The 18,240-nt window shown below is 38.1% G+C and overlaps 1 protein-coding gene across 4 annotated transcripts in view; it reads right to left on the reverse strand.

Moving 5' to 3' along the window:
- Positions 1-18,240, reverse strand: part of CDK14 (cyclin dependent kinase 14) — a 595,554-nt gene that overhangs the window by 118,845 nt on the left and 458,469 nt on the right. For all 4 annotated transcript variants that reach the window (XM_061198583.1, XM_061198580.1, XM_061198584.1 and 1 more), the window contains one exon: positions 1,745-1,793. In XM_061198583.1, the coding sequence (XP_061054566.1) occupies positions 1,745-1,793 (49 nt within the window). The remainder of the gene's footprint in view (positions 1-1,744; positions 1,794-18,240) is intronic.

An 18,240-nucleotide genomic window follows, 5' to 3' on the forward strand; every position in this document is an offset into this window, starting at 1 on the left:
AGAGTAATGTAAATGGACAAAAGCATCTTCTCTGAGAAGCATTCCACTAGTCACTTCCAATGGTTGAACAAGAAAGGCCATTCGTCTGGGCATATAGATGACAGGTGCTGAATACAAGTTGCGAAAATGAACAGCTGGAGTGGGCCAGGTGTAAATGCTGTTGGGGTCACATCCACAAGGGGACAGTGGATGAACTATCACTCAACATCGTCTACAGACCTCCCCCTCCCCCGTCCTGTCTTTTGTAGACTACTAAGTGGATAAAAATTGCCATTTATTTTTCTGGGTGATTTGGACGTCATTCTAGTTCTGTCCCTCTGAAGGAAGGAAACGGAGGGTTAGCTAAATTGGAGGCTATTCTCCACAAACGCCACTATGCGTGGATTTGCCAGATTTTCCTGTTACTTCAGAGAAAGGGTTAGAGATTCAATGGCTTTGTCAAGAATTGTTTCATAAAGTGGTTACCTGGTGGGACAAAACTTTTTGAGCAATTGCGAGAAATGTGTTTGATCATTTAATTAAGACAGGAACTGTTATACTGTAAATATTACCTGGTATATGAAAGCACTTAATTAAAATGTGTTACCACTGATCAGTGAAATTAGGGTGGAGGAGGATAAAAGGGTGAGGAACACACAGAGAATGCTCCCTCCCAGCCGAGGGCGTGCTTCCTGGGGGAGACTCTAGATATTGAGAACTGACCCTTCAAATGGAAAATACAAAGTCTTGTGTTAGACAAAATTAATTATACTGGTGTGTTCTTCTTAGCATGAATTGAATCAAAATAAACTGCCAAATCTTTCAAATAATCCACTGAAGATTTTAATGTATTCATTCCATGAGTTCCTCACAATAAGCTATCTGCTGTTATCTACTGACAGCATTGATTAAAGGCATTTTTATTATAAAAAGTTTTTCTTATTTTTTCCATAATTGATGGCATCTAAAATTAAACATGTCATAATGATAAAAAGGGAGACAATAACACTAAATTCCCCATAGACAAAATTTTGTTATGACAAATTATAGTTTACTTAATCAAAGCAGATCTAGTTACCTCTTCCCTAATATAATGCTTGAAATGTGATACAGTCAAACAGAGTGACTCAATTACTCTGCTTCCCAACTTTCAATGATTTACTAGCAGTTTGGCTTGCCATAAAAGACCCCTGAATAACTTGAGACACCCAGATCTTCAGATGTCATCAAATTTCAAAACCAATAAATAAAGCTATTTCAACAAGGTCAGATGAGAGATTAAATAAAGAGAGTCCATGTATTCCAAGTGATACATGTGCTTAGCTTCCCAATAAGGCTCAGGGGAAAAATAGGTAAACTAAAAACATTTGAAAGATCAGTTTTATCTAGCTCAAAGGTTGACACCAACATTATTTAGATTACAAAGTCAGTTGATATATTGTACTTAAGAAATGCTATTTTGCTGATGCTAAAACATTTCTTGGAATCTAGTTAGAAGAAGACTGACCACAGTGAATTTCAGGATTAACAACTCTGAAGCAATACTATATCGCTCTGGGAACCCAAACTCACAGAGTGTTGGCTCAGGTGGAACATGGGGGATGGTACACAGTTAGGGCTTAATAACTGTTTAATGGTTAAACGAATGGATGAATAGACAATTGGGTGAACAAATGAAAGAATGTCATGACAAATTTATCAGGAGAGTTTTAAAAATTAAGAGAGAGAAAAAGAGAACGAGTATAATCTGTATAAAAAAACTTACTTATTCCATGCTTGTCTAAGGTTCTTAGAGCTGTACAGGGTAAAGCGTTCTGAAATAAAAAAGAAAAATGATAAACAATCTTTGTTTCAAAAGTCTATATTGCCAGTATGTTAAAAAAAAAACTTTTAAGAAGCTACTGTTCGATTTAGCCATAGTTATGCTAGACATACTAGGTCTTCACCTTAGATTAAACAAAAGAGTAAAACAGGAAGAGCTAAACATTTTAAACAATGAAGCATTGTTTTCTTTTGTCTAGGGTGATTTGTTTCATAATCTGGTTTCCTAGTAATTATTTCTTAGAATAACTAAGTTTTAATTGGGTTGAAAAAAGAAATGCAAATTCCAAATATGCAAACTGTAGGTAGATTTATAGAAGAATATTGCCACATCAGTCCAGTGAAACCTGCTGTTTTTTCTATGAAGACATCTCTGACCAAGCACAGTAGTCCTGGCTCTCCTTGCTTATACTATATGCTATTTACACATACTCAAAGCCAAACCACCAACGTCCTATAGTGTATACTTACATTTACCATTGAACAATCTTTATATTTTTAAAATGAAAACACAACATGTTTGTTTTACCAAGTTAGACAATAAAGTGGCACAGAATATATATTAATAATCTCTTCTCCTGCTCCCCATTTTTCACTCCTGATGATATAGCAATTGTTAATGGCTTGGTATGTCTCTTTCCACATATTTATGTTTATAAATACAAATCTATCCATATATACAAATATATATATATATACTATTTTAATTTTTAAATGCATTGTACAATAAACATTCTCTGAAATTTTTTAGGCATCTAATAATATATAGTGAATAGTCCTTCAAATAAAATAATATGTAACAATTGTTTTAAATCTGTGTAATATTCCATAGGGTAGAAGTACATAAATTATTTGACCATTCTCCTACTGATGAAAATTTAGGTAGTTTCCAGCCCCTTTTTTCTTAAAAACAATGTTTCAATAAATAATCCTTGCACATCTATGTCTATATACTGATGCTTTCTTTCCTGTCAAATAGATTCCCCAATATAGAACTGCCTGGCAAATGGTATGCATATTTCACATTTTAATAGCTGCTGACAGATTACTTTTCATTTTCCCACCAGCAATAAAAAAATAATGTCTCTTTTATATTATGCATCCCTGGGATGCAAGGATGGTTCAACATATGCAAATCAATAAATGTGATACATTATGTTAACAGAATGAAAGATAAAAATCACATGATCATCTCAATAGATGCAGAAAAAACATTTGACAAAATTCAACATCCATTCATGATATAAACTCTCAATATATTGGGTATAGATGGAACATACCTCAACACAATAAAGTCCATATATGACAAGCCCACAGCTAACATCATACTGGATGGTGAAAGGCAGAACTCTTAGAGGAAAAGACAAGGTGGCTACTCTCACCATTCCTGTTCAACACACTATTGGAAGTCCTAGTCAGAACAATCAAGCAAGAAACAAACAAAAAAACCCCAAAACCCAACCAAACAAACAAACAAAAAGAACACATCTTAATTGGAAATGAAGAAGTAAAATTGTTGCTGTTTGCAGATGACATGATTTTTTTATATATAGAAGATCTTAATAAAGACTCCACCAAAAACTTGTTAGAACTAATCAACAAATTCAGGGAAGTTGCAGGACATAAATTCAATATACAAAAATCAGTTGCATTTCTATATACTAATAATGATTAATCTGAAAAGGAAATAAACAATCCTATTTACAACAGCATCAAAAAATATAAAATACCTAGGAATAAATTCAACAAAGTAGGTAAAAGATCTGTACACTGAAAACTATAATTCATTGATGAAAGAAATTGAAGAAGACACATATAAGTGGAAAGATAGTCCGTACTCATCACTGGAAGAATTAATACATTGGTAAAATGTTCATACTACCCAAAGGCATCTATAGATTTAACTCAATCCCTATCAAGATTCCAATGGCATTTTTTTTTTTTTTACAGAAATAGAAAAAAGCAATCATAATATTCATATGGAAACACAAAAGACCCTGAATAGCTAAGGCAATACTGAGAAAGAAAAACAAAGTTGGAGGTATTACACTTCCTGATTTCAAACTACATCACAAAGCTATAGTAATATACGTACTGTGGTACATATATATGCCAGTATGATACTGGCATAAAAACAGACACATAGACTAATGGAACAGAATTGAGAGCCCAGAAATAAACTCATGCATATATATGGTCAACGTTTGACAAGGGAACCAAAATACTCAGTGGAGAAAAGATAGACTCTTTAATAAATGGTGCTGGGAAAATAATGATACTCACATGCAAAAGAATGAAACTGGACCTCTATCACTCACAAAACCTGGAAAAGGATTAAAGACTTAAACGTAAGACCTGAAACCACAGAAGAAAACCAGGAAAAATCTCTTTGACCTTAGTCTTCATAATGATTTTATGGATACAACACCCAAAACACAGGCAACAAAAGCAAAAATAAACAAGTGGAACAACAACAATCTAAAAAGCTTCTGCACAGCAAAAGAAACAATCAACAAAATGAAAAGGCAAGGTACAGAATGGGAGAAAATATTTGCAAACCACATATCTGAAAAATGGCTAATATCTAAAAGACAGAAGGGACTCATATAACTCATTAGCAAAAGAGCAAATAGTCCAATTAAAAAATGGGCAAAGGACCTGAAGAGACATTTTTCCAAGGAAGATATTCACATGGCCAAGTACATGAAAAGGTGCTTGATCTCACTAATCATCAGGGAAATGCAAATCAAAACCACAATAAGATATCACCTCACACCTGTTAGAATGGCTGTTATTGAAGGGATGAGATAACAAGTGCTTGTGAGAATGTGGAGAAAAGGGAACCCTTGGGCACTGCTGGTGGGAATTTAAACTGGTACAGCCATTACGGAAAAGAGTATGGAGTTTTCTCAAAAAAATTAAAAATAGAACTACCACATGATCCAGCAATTGGGTACATATCTGAAGGGAACTAAAGAGATTTCCACACCCCTATGTTCATTGCAGCATTATTTACAATAGCCAAGACATGGGAGCAACCTAAGTGTCCCTTGATGGATGAATGGATAAAGAAGATGTGGCACATGTACACACCGGAATGTTACTCAGCCACAGAAAGGAAGGAACTTTTGCCACAACATGGATGGACCCTGAGGGCATTATGCTAAGAGAAATAAGTCAGACAGAGAAAGACAGATACTGTATGGTCTCTCTTCTAGATGGAATCTAAAGAATATTTAAACTCATAGAAGCAGAGAACAGGCAACAGAAGTGGTTGCCAGAGGTGGGGCATAGGGTTGGAGGTGGGGAAATAGGTGAAAGTAGTCAAAGGGTACAAACTCCCAGTTATAAGATGAATAAGTTCTGGGGATGTAATGTAAAGCATGGTAACTATAGTTAACAATACTGCACTGAATATTTGCAAGTTGCCAAGAGAGTAGATTTTAAAAGTTCTCACTCCAAAAAAAAAACAAAAAAACAAAATTGAAACTATGTGAAGTAATGGATGTGTTAACTAAACTTATCGCGGCAATCATTTTGTAATATATACACATATAAAATCACTGTGCTGTACATCTTAGACTTACACGGTGCTTTATGTCAATTATAACTCAATAAAGCTGAGGGACAAGACAGTGTTCTAGCAAAATAAAACACGGAGGTATGATGTAGAGTGACCAGTGTGAGAGGGACACTTCAGGTTGGGTGATGAAGGAAAATGAGTTGCAAATAAAAGTCAACCAACACAATAAACAAAGTTCCTACTGGAAATCTGGTTGGAGTTTCATTAAAATGTATATTTATCTGAAAAGGTTGATATAACATCTTTGTACATAACAATATGTCGTGTCTTGCCATTTAGAAAGGATTTGTGTGTACATCCTCCAGTAAAATTAAATGAGCTCCTTTTCATATTGATCTCATTTCTTCTTAATCATTTAATACTTAATAGGCTTAATTCTGCTTAGTATTAGTTGGTGCCTTTTGTTAGTGTTGTCTGCTTTGAATTATAAGCTTTTAAAGAAAAGAAAGTGATTTATATTGCTTTTGTTATGGTATGTTTCACGTATAAGAATACCATTAGATAAAAAGAACAAAAAGAAATTTAAGAACACACTCAGCTTCCTATCTCTAAGTACAAAGTTTATTCAAAAGAAATCTGTGCAATGATTCATTCATTCAACTATTTACTGAGCACCTACTGTGTGCCAGGTACACTTCTTAGAGCTGAAGATGCAGAGAAAGAACCAAACAGAAGACCTTCCTGCCTGTACGGAGCTCTCATTCCAGTAGGGCATGTGCAGGATGGGGTGGCTGGAGCAGACAGACAGCCCAGGAGAGATGGGCAGAAGACCGGCTCACACAGACTCTGTGGCCTTTAAGATATGATTTAGAATTTTTTTTTTTTTAAGGATCACTCTGGCTTCTGTTTGGAGAGTATACTACCAGGGGAAATAGTGTACATTAGCTGAAGAGCAGGCTTGATTACAAATACCCATTGTTCTAAAGCTACAGGCAAAAGTGCTCACCAACAATCATGTATTTATTTGTTTCAAAAGAATGTCTAACATCTGAATTTATTCTCTACTAGACTGCATTATATAAGACCCAACATAATTCAGCCAGTTGGTGTAGAACAGAAACGTAAAGGCATATTCTAGGTTTGAGAATTAACTGACAAAGAAAGGAGAAATGGGAAGAATAGTTTTTTATAGAGGTTTAAGAAATTATTTTTATCTAAATAAAGTCTGGTATAAAAAGCAAGATATATTTTAAAAATAATTACATCAAATGTCCTTGTAAAACAAATTTGATCTCCTTAACTTTGTACTCCCCACAAAGCAATTTTAATAATCTGCTATGATTTCAGGAAAGAACAAGAATTCCATTACAGATAAAATTAATACAATCTTGGATTTACAAGTAAATTATTATTCTTAGCAATTAATGACTGCACATAAATATGAGTTCTAAGAATTGCCTCTATTTAGAGCTTGACAGGATATGCTAATAGAAAATTTTTTTTTCAGAAATACAATATGTCAGTTTTAGCTACGCATAAAAGAGCCAAAATTGATAGCGAAACATGCCATATGAAAGTAGAAAAAATAAGGAAGAACAAAGTCTTCCTACCTTTACCTTCTGTCACTACTCACATAAACTCTTAATTCTTTTAGCAGATGTCACCTGGGCACCTGCTTGTATGCCAGGCACTGCACTGGGCGATGGGCACACAAAAATGAGGACATCCCGGTTACAGTTCAGTGGCCCAGAAATGTAAATACAGAATTACCAACACAGGGTGAAAATGCTACAATGTGGATATGGACGCAGTCCCCTGGGAGCAGAGGCAAAGCCACTAACCGCATCTGTTTTCTTTTCCAGATGAAGACAGGATAAACTCAAATATCTGAAGCTAGCTCCAGTAACACACAGGAGCTGATCTCTTGTATACAACATCTTTCAGATCTTAACTGTCAAAGTACACAATTTCAAATGGAGCCATTTCTAACATTTTCGGCAATGAGCATGCGTAACGTTTATAATTAGATTTTTTAAATTCTATTTTTAAAACGATTTCCATCATGAGTAAAAGCAATGTTCCATTAGAATGTAAGCAACCTATTTTCACTAGGTCAGTTTTGGAAACAAAAAGGTGCTTAAATTAGTGCCCCAAATCAGTAACAGGTGTATTTCATAAAATAGTCAACTACTTATGAATAATTTTAACAGATTATTCGAGTATTTGATTAGGAGTGTTTTATACTGTTCTCCAGTTAGGTTTATTCTGTCACTATTTTAATTTCAGCTTTCTCTTTCCAATTATGTTTAAACTAGAAGTTTAGAATGCCGTGATTTAAAGCATTGGCTAACTCACAGCATAACTGAGAAGTGCAATTAATTTAAACCTGCAGGCTGATTTTCACCTTCTCCTCTTATTGCAGGGACACTGCAGAGGATGGTCGCACACAGTGGGCGGCCAGGGAGGAGAGCTGGTAGAGAAGAAATCACTAACTCTGTAACACGGTGGGGTAGGGGACAGAGGCTGGAAGGGTGTCGCTCAAACTGCCATGCTTATGCACAGCGATTCGTTGAGATTCCACAGGAAAATACTGGAGAACAATGCTATATATTCTAAAGTTTCCCAGCTTAAAAGAGCTAAACCTGAAATGGCTTGAGGCAGTGTGAAAACAGATAAAACCTAAATTGGAATTTACTCATTTGCTTATATATATGTACTGTATACTCTAGGAAAGTAACTTTAATTTTTATTACCCTTATCCCCTTCTCACCAATGTTTTTTGGATCTTATAAGATACTGCTGTGTTTTTAACGTCAATAACAGGAAAACATATGAGTAAGTAGTCAAATCAACCAATCAATTAAAAACCCCAAGTATTGGATTGGCCAAAAAGTTCATTCGGGTTTTTCTGTAACATCTTACGGAAAAAAACAAACGAACTTTTTTGCTAACCCAATATGTTCAAAGGACTTGAAAGGCTAAAGTAGGATTTTTAAGAACACTTTTCTTTCTTTTTTTAGGGGGAGGGGTGCATGGAAAGGAGGGGTGGCAATAGAGACAAGATCATTAAAAGTCTCAAACTTGTAAAGCAACTATACTCTAATAAAAATTTTTTTAAGTCTCAAACTTTAGAACACCTTTTACAAATGGATTTAATAGCATCTGATTTTTAAATAATATCATGGAATAACTATAATTCAATACAAAAATGAGTAATGTCCAGGGACTTCCCTGGTGGTGCAGTGGTTAAGAATCCGCCTGCCAATGCAGGGGACATGGGTTCGAGCCTTGGTCCGGGAAGATCCCACATGCCGCGGAGCAACTAAGCCCGTGAGCCACAACTACTGAGCCTGAGTGCCGCAGCTACTGAAGCCCGCGCGCCTAGAGCTTCTCTTGTGCTTTGCAACAAGAGAAGCCACCACAGTGAGAAGCGCGTGCACCACAGCGAAGAGTAGCCCCAGCTTGCCGCAACTAGAGACAGCCTGTGCACAGCAATGAAGACCCAATGCAGCCAAAAAATAAATTAAAAAAAAGAGTAATGTCCAAAATGCCACAGTAAATGTTAGATTATTTTATAATGAACACCTCTAAACCATATATTCAACTACTCACTATTTAAATTCTTTAGGATTATTTTGCATTTTAACAAATGCATTTACTCTTTTCTCCTGAGTTTGTAAGAAAGTAGTAATGACTTAAGTCAAGAGCTGTGACCAGACTATCATCTGGCGGAGGTGTTGAACCTGAAGCCTTTCTCAGGATTGCTTCAGTGGAGGGAAAAGAGTCCAGTCCTTTATGAGGATGAACAATAAACACAGTCACGAATCACTCTGGTGATGCTTCCAACAATCACTTTAATTACTTGTTTATATAACAGATAATAGCCTTGAATCTTTTAAGGTTAGAAGACATGAGTATTCATTCATTCTCTCACTCATTCTACAAATATTTCTTGTGTGCCTACTGTTTGCCAGGCACTGTGGACCCAGCAGTGCACAAAACGTACAAGGTCATCTGTAGCCTACAATGAATCATGGGATCCAATACTAAGGGACCAGCAATGGAAGAAAATCTATTTACAAGTATTCACAAGAATTTTTATGCAAATGTGACTTTCTTATGGTTATAAGGAAAACCAAGCCAGCAGTCAACATTTCAGCTGATATTCTGACCAAGACATAGAAAAGCTGGATTTAAACCATCTATGGTCCTCAGACAAGAAGTAAAGCAGAATTCATGCACAGTAGACGACAGTTTATCCCAAACAGAGAGGGCTAGACTTGTTCCAAAATATGGGGATTTTAGATATGTCAATTCCAAAAAAGCATAGTGATCCAAACAGGCATTTTAGAAATAAGATGTATGTCTGCACAACTGTAATTCACAGCTTTAAAACTCTTGCTGTCCCTCATATATATAATGACTGTGATTTCACACAGCTCCAGCGTTACCAGTGAGAGGCTCTGATGTGACATGCTAACATGGAACAGGATCTCACTGCCCTGTTGCTGTCACCCAGAGGGGTTTCCTTAAAATGCTGAGTAGCCATCTTCAGTCCTGAAAATAGGAGACTGCAGCATCCTGCCCTGCCCTGGCTGCAGCAAATCATCCTTCGATTACCAACGGTGTGTGTTTTAAAATGAGCAATCTCTGAGCAACTTTTAGAAACAAACGTCTACTCTGTACGTTAAACGTTCTTACTTCCTATGGCATTTGGTTTTTCCAACAGACATACAAATGGGTTTGTGAGCACATATTCCCAGCTGAGGTCTTCAAACCAGCCACACCTTTCTCAACCTAAAAGTCATGGAACACTTCTCTTTCGGTAAGATGTTTTCCTTTAGAGAAGTAAAGTTTAATCAGTTAGGCATTTATCACAGTCTAAAGTGTACTATTCACAAATGAGACTGAATCTTTACAGCTCCCAGAAAAGAAAGGAGAAGAAAGATTTTGTGTCTCACTCTCCATGCATCCCGACCCATCCCTCCATCCAAACTCTCCACAGGGAGGAAGAGATCAGGAAGACAGCACTCAGCACCTTCTAGGGGAAATGTGAGCAATCAGGTAGTCTGACCACTTCATTCTACAAATGACTAAACTAAGGTTAGAAAGGTTGAGTTGACGAGCCCATGATACAGGCTAGTGGCAGAGGCTGAATCAGGACTCTATTCCCAGTTTATCACTTGTTACCAAAAAGCTGGGTTACCCAAGCTCTTTGGTAACAGTTCTTTCGGTACCTTGAAAATGATCTGTGTCTTCATTTATTCTGATTTCCACTCATAGGCTGAAATTCTAATTCTTTTCTCAGATATGATTGTAACCAAATCACACAAATTGGACACTATACAAGGATTTTAATCCTCTTGGGGTGGGAGGATTACTGAAGAAGTCTTTGTTTGGTGACTGGCATTCTATATCAACTTTGGCGAGATGAGGTATGGATAACTCCCAAACTGAATTTTTCAAAATTCCAAGAGTAGAAGTAATGAAACCAGTATACCTAAGGTTTTTTGTTTTTTTTTTTTTTTGCTTTTGTTTTCAATAAAGCTGCAATCAGAAGAACTTCATTTCTCTTTGAAAATTTAATCTCACTACATTTTCTCTGGCATTTTCTGGACACTCTGTTAGTCTCCATCATTTGTGATGCCCTCTAGTGAAAATAAATGGGAAATTCTTCAAGCAGATACAGAGAAAGTCAATACAGATAGTCCCTGCTTTGCACTGAAATGAATTTCCACAATTTATAAAGATATCTCCCCCCATAGGTCTGCCTACTGGGGAAGAGCTGAATTATTATTTTATATTTTTCAGTAATTATCATGATTTTTGGCCATTTAAAATTTTTATTTTATAGCGTTGGCTATATGTATGACTTTTTGCATATCAAATCCTTGGTCGGTTATGGACCTATCGGGAAAAACCTATGCCCCACGTCTATGGCATCACTGTTAACTGGTGTGAGAATAATATCCCCCTGAGCCAGGACTTGCTATTACAGACCCTTCTCAGCCCAGAGCTGTGGGCAGAAACTACCAATCAAGAGGAGTTCACACTTGAGATGAAGCCCCTTACCATCTCCAAATAGGTCCGTGACTTTTTGTAGACGTAGGTCCCTTTGCAAACAAAACATCAATTTCCTCCCCCGCTCAAAAACCCTCCACTGATTCCTTTCGCACTTCAAGTAAAATCCTAGCTCTTCACCTCGGCCTTCAGCGACCCACCCCTGCTGCTCTGTCCACGGTCAGCTTCTCCAGCCACACTGATTTGTAATTTGTCTACTATTTGTCTCTCCTCTAGCACGGAAGCCCCATAAGCAACGGGTTTATCTGCTTTGTTCAAGACCGTGTCTTCAGCATCTACAATGCTGCCTGGCACCTAGCGAGTACTTATTAAGAATCTGAGCTCATGAGAGTATCTGGAGCATGGTTCCTGCTGATTGAAACGTGGCCGGTCAACTCCAGCATTTTCTCCCCTGCTCTCAGCCAGCAGTGACTCCCAGCATGATGGCCACAATCAGAAAGTATGAAAGTCAAGACAGCCTGCCCTTCTTATCACGTTTAACATTGTTATAACTTCCTCTGCTCTATAAAGTTCACTTATTTTATAAATTTACTTATTAACTGGCTTTTTCACTGTGTGACCGGAGTGGCATTTACTGGTAGGATGAAGAACGGCAGAGTTGAAGAAGGTGGTGGTTGATGCTTGGGGGAGAGAGCTCTAAATGTCCTGAGCCTTGGGGCAGGCAGACCCACAAGGTTTTTAGCACTAAAATCTGAGATAAGGGCCATATATTTGCAAATTAATTTTTCAAGTCGGTTTTTATAACCATCACATAGTTACAACCTTGTATATTCAGATGTTACCCATGACCGTTATATTTGCTATCAATCGCTCAAAAAAAAAAAAAAAAAAGACATAAAAAAAGATTCTTGAGGTAAAGCATAAAGTGGGAAAGAAAACACCGCGCAGAGGACACAGTATAAATGGTACAAAATATTACTTTGTAGTTACATGCCCCTAACAGTTTAAAAGCACTTTTATACCAATTACACAGCCAGCTCAAATCTTCTTAAAAATAGGTAAAGTATAAGTGTGTAAAAAGTAATGAAGAGGATATAAAAATGGATTATCTCATTTAACGTCCATAGGAATTCCATGAGCTGGAGGGAGCAGACGGGATGCTTCTGGAAGAGTAAGGATGATGGCCTTGCATGTCCACAGGTGTCTCCTGACAGCAGGCTTGGTCTGTGCAGGGCAACATCATGGCACGAAACCACCCCTCTCAACCTCCCTGCACTGAATATCCCACCAAACAATTTCTACTGCTTCCACAGTTTTTCCATCACCTTCTTACAGACTAGGGGAAGTCCAGAGTGTGAACAAAGGCTACAGGTTCAGATCTCCTCTGGTGTGCAAATCATGAAACTGGGCAATTCCCATAATATGTACCAAGGATTGTACATTTAAAACTAAACACCCACAGAGGGTGTTTGGAGTTGACAACTTATCGGAAGCACAAGTTTCAAACAAGATACCCATATTTAGCAGGTGGAGGGTGGGTTCTGGTACCTACAAGAAGATATATAGAGATCTTTTCCAAGATGCCACCAGGCAGGGCTGAGAAGAGGCTGACAATTCTCCCTCATCATACTCCTATGTTTGCAGACGGGGAAGCTCTCTTAAAGAGAGTGGCAGGCATCTGTAAGAATAGCAGGCCAGGGACTGCAGGCCTGGGTTTGCGTTTGGGCTCTGCTACATACTGCAGATGTGGCCTTGGACAAGCCACACAATCTCTCCAAGCCTCAGTCTCCCAGTTTCCTTGTCTGTAAATTGGGATAACAGTATTAGGACAATAACATTATAATAACTCAGGAGTTATTCTAAATACCAATTGAGATAATATGTTGAAATGCTTTGTAAATAATAAAATACAACATAAAACGTAAGGTGTTATCATCATGGTATTCTATTTCTTTTTTTTTTTTTAATTTTTAAAAAAATTTATTTTTATTTTTTTGGCTGCGTTGGGTCTTTGTTGCTGTGCGTGGACTTTCTCTAGCTGCGGCAAGCGGGGGCTACTCTTAGTTGTGGTGTGTGGGCTTCTCATTGTGGTGGCTTCTCTTGTTGTGGAGCATGGGCTCTAGGGCACGCGGGCTTCAGTAGCTGTGGCACGTGGGTTCAGTAGTTGTGGCGCACGGGCTTAGTTGCTCCGCGGCATGTGAGATCTTCCTGGACCAGGGCTCCAACCCGTGTCCCCTGCATTGGCAGGTGGATTCTTAACCACTGCGCCACCAGGGAAGTCCCATCATGGTATTCTGAAAAAATTTACATCTTCCCTCTGGAATTAAGAAGTCTGAATCTATTTAGTTTGGGGGCCTCAGTTAGGCCTGTGAATAGGTGGGATTGAGGAGAAGTTTTTCACCTCATTACAGAGTCTGAGTACAACTAAGTCCATATTTATATGTTGCCTTCAAGGTCAGTGTGTCTGTGGGCTTAGTTTTGGGCATAGAATGTTTAAAATACTCCCTTTTTGCAATTTGCCTCCAACGGCAAATTCGTTTTTATCTTCGTTCATTCATTGCAAGAAATTCTGACTTTAACAAATTTTCCTTAATCAAACTGCTTTTTGGATTAGATAACTTTCTCTTCAGAATAATATAATCACTTTAGAAATACTCTGTTCCCTTGCTTGATTTGGGAAAAATAGAATTATTTCAGTCTAAATTTCATTACTTTTAATTGCTTCCTGTCTAGCAACATTTTTCTCTCCCTGAATTTTACAGTGCCTTCCTTTTCTAAACTCCTGAATAACAATTGGTCATTAAATAGCTGTTGAATGCCCCTTCTGTTGGAAGCATTTAAGAGATGAAAAAAGTTTCATACATGGGCTCTACATGTTATTTCGGGGCCAAAGTATTTCATACAAAGTGATGTTTGTGGGTCCATGTTTTACTAAGTACAGAGATCAGATCCTTTCTACTTTTTTGCTACTTTCTTGATAGACTAATTGTCAATAAACTGGTCATTAGAAGAAGGTCAACGAGAAATTGTAATACAGATGCAGTAGCATAATCATCCATGATTCATGCTGCAAAAAAAGGGCACTGAACTGAAACCCAGGGAGACCTCCTGGGATCTACTTTCATCTCTGACACTGACTTTGGGGAAGTCCTTTAACATCTCTGACCTCAGGTTCCTAGCCTTACAAAGGACTGAGCAGGGCTAGATGCCCCCTGGAACGTCTTCCGGCTCTAATGTTCAATTTGCTTAAATAGTTACCGCACAACCAAAACACCGCTCCTACTCCCAGCTCAAGCAGCCCAACGGTTTTCCTTGACAGTAGGAAAATGCAAAATCTTCTCAGAATTCTCAGTCCCTCACCCTAATTCTACTAGTCTGGAGAACCTCAAATGTCTACCTATATTCTGCCCTGATCTGGGGCTACCACAATTCTACAAATCCCAAACAACCCCTCCAATACATACCCAAGATGTGTTTTTAAAAAATATTGATGCTAAGTCTGTCTTATAACAAAGAATTTCAAGCATCACTTCACCAGAGGTGTATGAGCCACGTGGCCTCTGTTGACATAAAGTAGCCGAGGGCAAAGCAGGCAGGGCAAAGTGGTCCTGGGACTCACACAGGGAAGCCTCTTCCCATCCCAGAAGGAAATGGAGCAGAGGGCATTATGCAAAAGCATCCCAGTAGTGAGTCACTATGAAACAAGTGAAAGGGAAAATGTAGTAATTTTGCAGTAGACTCTTACTTTTTGATAGAGAATGGGGTTTGGCCTGTGATGAATCTCATCGAAGGTGACAGAATTACTGAAGTACTAAGAATACCACGGTGTCACCTTTCACCTCCGAGGCTGGCCCACAGCAAGCATCCTGAGGATAGTGATAGAAGGAGACACTCTAGTATGAGAGGTGGGGAGAAGGGGGAGAGAGGGGGAAGGAAGGACAGAGAGGGACTGGAGAGGGAGAGACCCCTAATTTTGAGACCATAAACCACAGAACCTGAGGGTGAGGAAAAAGAAGTGAGAAGGCAATCAGGTTCAGAGAAGACACAGACCCACTTCCCACTTCTTTTGAGAGAAATTTAAATAGAAGTAAATGATGGGAAAGCGGCAGCTCCCAAGGTTAGATTTCTTATATGTAACACACACGTGTGTGTGTACGTGCGCACGTGTGTGTTACACATATATTTATTTATTTTATGCAGCTGTGGCCTGTCCCAGCTGCCTGGTTGCTATGGGAATAAGCTGAAGTTAAGGAATTTTGTGTTAGCATAAATATAAGTGCAGAAGAGGACACATACAGGCTAAATTCTAAAGAATCAATCCCAGTTGTTATCTAGTTGTTCTTTTAAAATCTTAACAATTGTTCTAAGCCAACACAGAATTTTTTTCTCTTGAGGCAAAACAAGTTAAACAAGACTAGTAAGATATGACAGTGAGGATTATTTTCAAAATTGCTTAAAAATTAGAAAGAGTCATTTTTAAAAATTCCAGGGAAGCAAAACCTGTTTATAGAAAAAGGATACTTTCTCTAATATATAAAGAACCCCTAGAAATTAGTAAGAATATGACAAATGACACGTAACTCTACTGTAAATTGGCAAAAGATATTAGTTGCTCACAGAAAAGGAAATACAAGTGATCCTGAAACATATGAAAAGATGCTCAGCCTCGTCATAAAAGAAGCATGCAAATTAAAATTATATTAAGATTTTTTTGTCACCTAACAGGCAAAATTGAAAAGTTTGGAGTGGAGAAGAAGCGTGGAGTGGAGAAGAAGCGTTCTCATGTATTGCTGGTAACAGAGCCAACTGGTACCCTCCTTTGGACAACAGTTTGACAGAAGTGTTCAAAATTATAATTGTATACAGTTGACCCCTGAACAACACAGGAGATAGGGGCGTTGACTCTCCTGCAGTCGAAAATCTGCCTATAATTTATAGTCTGCCCTTGGTATCTGTGGTTCCACATCCCTGATTCAATCAACCGCCATGTAGTACTGTAGTGGGTATTAATGAAAAAAATCCACGTATGATGGATCCATACAGCTCAACCCGTGCTGTTCAAGGGTCACTGTATACTTACTAATTCTTCAACCCTACTTCTGGTAATTTATCCTTCAGATATACTTGTACAGATGTGATGCGCATATTTATGTGTGTATATACGGGTTATAATATTTATAATGGCAAAAACACTGGAAACAACCCAAATGTCCGTAAGTAGGGACAGGTTAAATCCATACAATGTAAAACAATGTGGCTGCAGGAAAAGAGGGAAGCCACACTGGCCTCCTCTATACAGTGACATGAGAGGACCTACAGGATGCATTAATGAGAAAAGCAAGACCCAAAATTGTGTTTAATATGGGAAATATGAAAATATATATTCATAATTTCTTACATTTACATAAAGGAAAGAAACATAACAGAAACTAATAAATGGGGGCCTGTGGTCGGGGCAATAGTTCTGGGGAAGTAGGCAGGTGGCAGACAGGGTGGGGAGGCTTTGTACTGTGCTCCTTTTTTATATGGTTTGACATTTTGAATTGCTTAAATTTATTATCTATTCAAAAATTGGGCAAAGTATAATTTGTCCGATCTATCAATTGCACTCCTTGGTATTTACCCAAAGGAGTTGAAACCCAGTGCCAGTGATGTTTAGAGCATTTTTATCCATAAATGCCCAAACTTGGAACAAGCAAGATGTCCTTCAGTACGTGAATGGATACATAAACAGGGGTACATCCAGACAACGGAATATTATTCAGTGGTAAAAAGAAATGAGCTATCAAGCCATGAAAAGACCTGGAGGAAACTTAAATGCATATTAGTAAATGAAGGAAGCCAATCTGAAAAGGCAACATCCTTTTCAGATGATTCCAATTGTATGACATTCTGGAAAAGGCAAAACTATGGAGACAGTAAAAAGATTAGTGGTTGCCAGGGCTCAGGGAAGAGGGAGGGATAAACAGGCAGAACACAGAGGATTTTTAGGGCAGTGATGTTACTCTGTGTGATACTGTAATGGTGGATAAATGTCATTATACTTTGTACAGACCATACAATGTGCAACACCAAGAACGAATCCTAACGTAAACTATGGACTTTGGGTGATAATGATGTGTCAACGTAAGTTCATCAAACTGTAACGCATGCCCCACTCTGGTGGCGGATGTTGATAAGGGGGGAGGCTGCACATGCGCCAGGGCCGGGGATGTACGGGGAATCTCTGCACCTTCTGCTCCGTTTTGCTATGAACATAAAACTGCTCTTAAAAAATGAAGTCTATCAAGCAAAGCAAAACAAAGTATGTCCTCATGGCTCAGACTTTCTTCTTTTCCCTCAGACTTTCTAAGGCACTCTTTGGGGGTAGAATAAGGAGGTGGAAAGTGGGGTGGGACAGGTGGACCCTGGCACTGATATTTTCTCCTCTGGGAGCGTGTATCTTCTTCCCCAGGACTCCCCTGATGGGTCTGCTTAAGTGCTGCATGAAAAGGCTCGTAGATTTGCTCCCTTTGCCTCAGTCTATTATCTTGTCTCTCCTTGACTCCTCTCAGGGCGACTCAGGAAGCATGTATCACATCTACTCTCATCCACAAGCACCAAGCGTTGCCTGGAGTATCTTTTTTGCTAGTCAGCACCCATGCCTTACATTCATCTAAACACGTTATTCTTTTGGACCCCCATTACCTTTTATATATTATGTGTCTGTGGTTGCACTTGTACATAATATTAATAACTTATATATACATACATATATATATATATATACCCTAATTTATATATGCCTACCAGAAGAGTCACATAAATAATGTCTGTTTTAAACATTCAATAAAATAATTCAGGGCAGCCGACACTCATTGAACCAAAATATGTACTAGTCACAGTGTCCGATCTCA

The sequence above is a fragment of the Eubalaena glacialis genome, chromosome 8 (genome assembly GCF_028564815.1).
Source record: "Eubalaena glacialis isolate mEubGla1 chromosome 8, mEubGla1.1.hap2.+ XY, whole genome shotgun sequence".
Lineage (NCBI taxonomy): Eukaryota > Metazoa > Chordata > Mammalia > Artiodactyla > Balaenidae > Eubalaena > Eubalaena glacialis.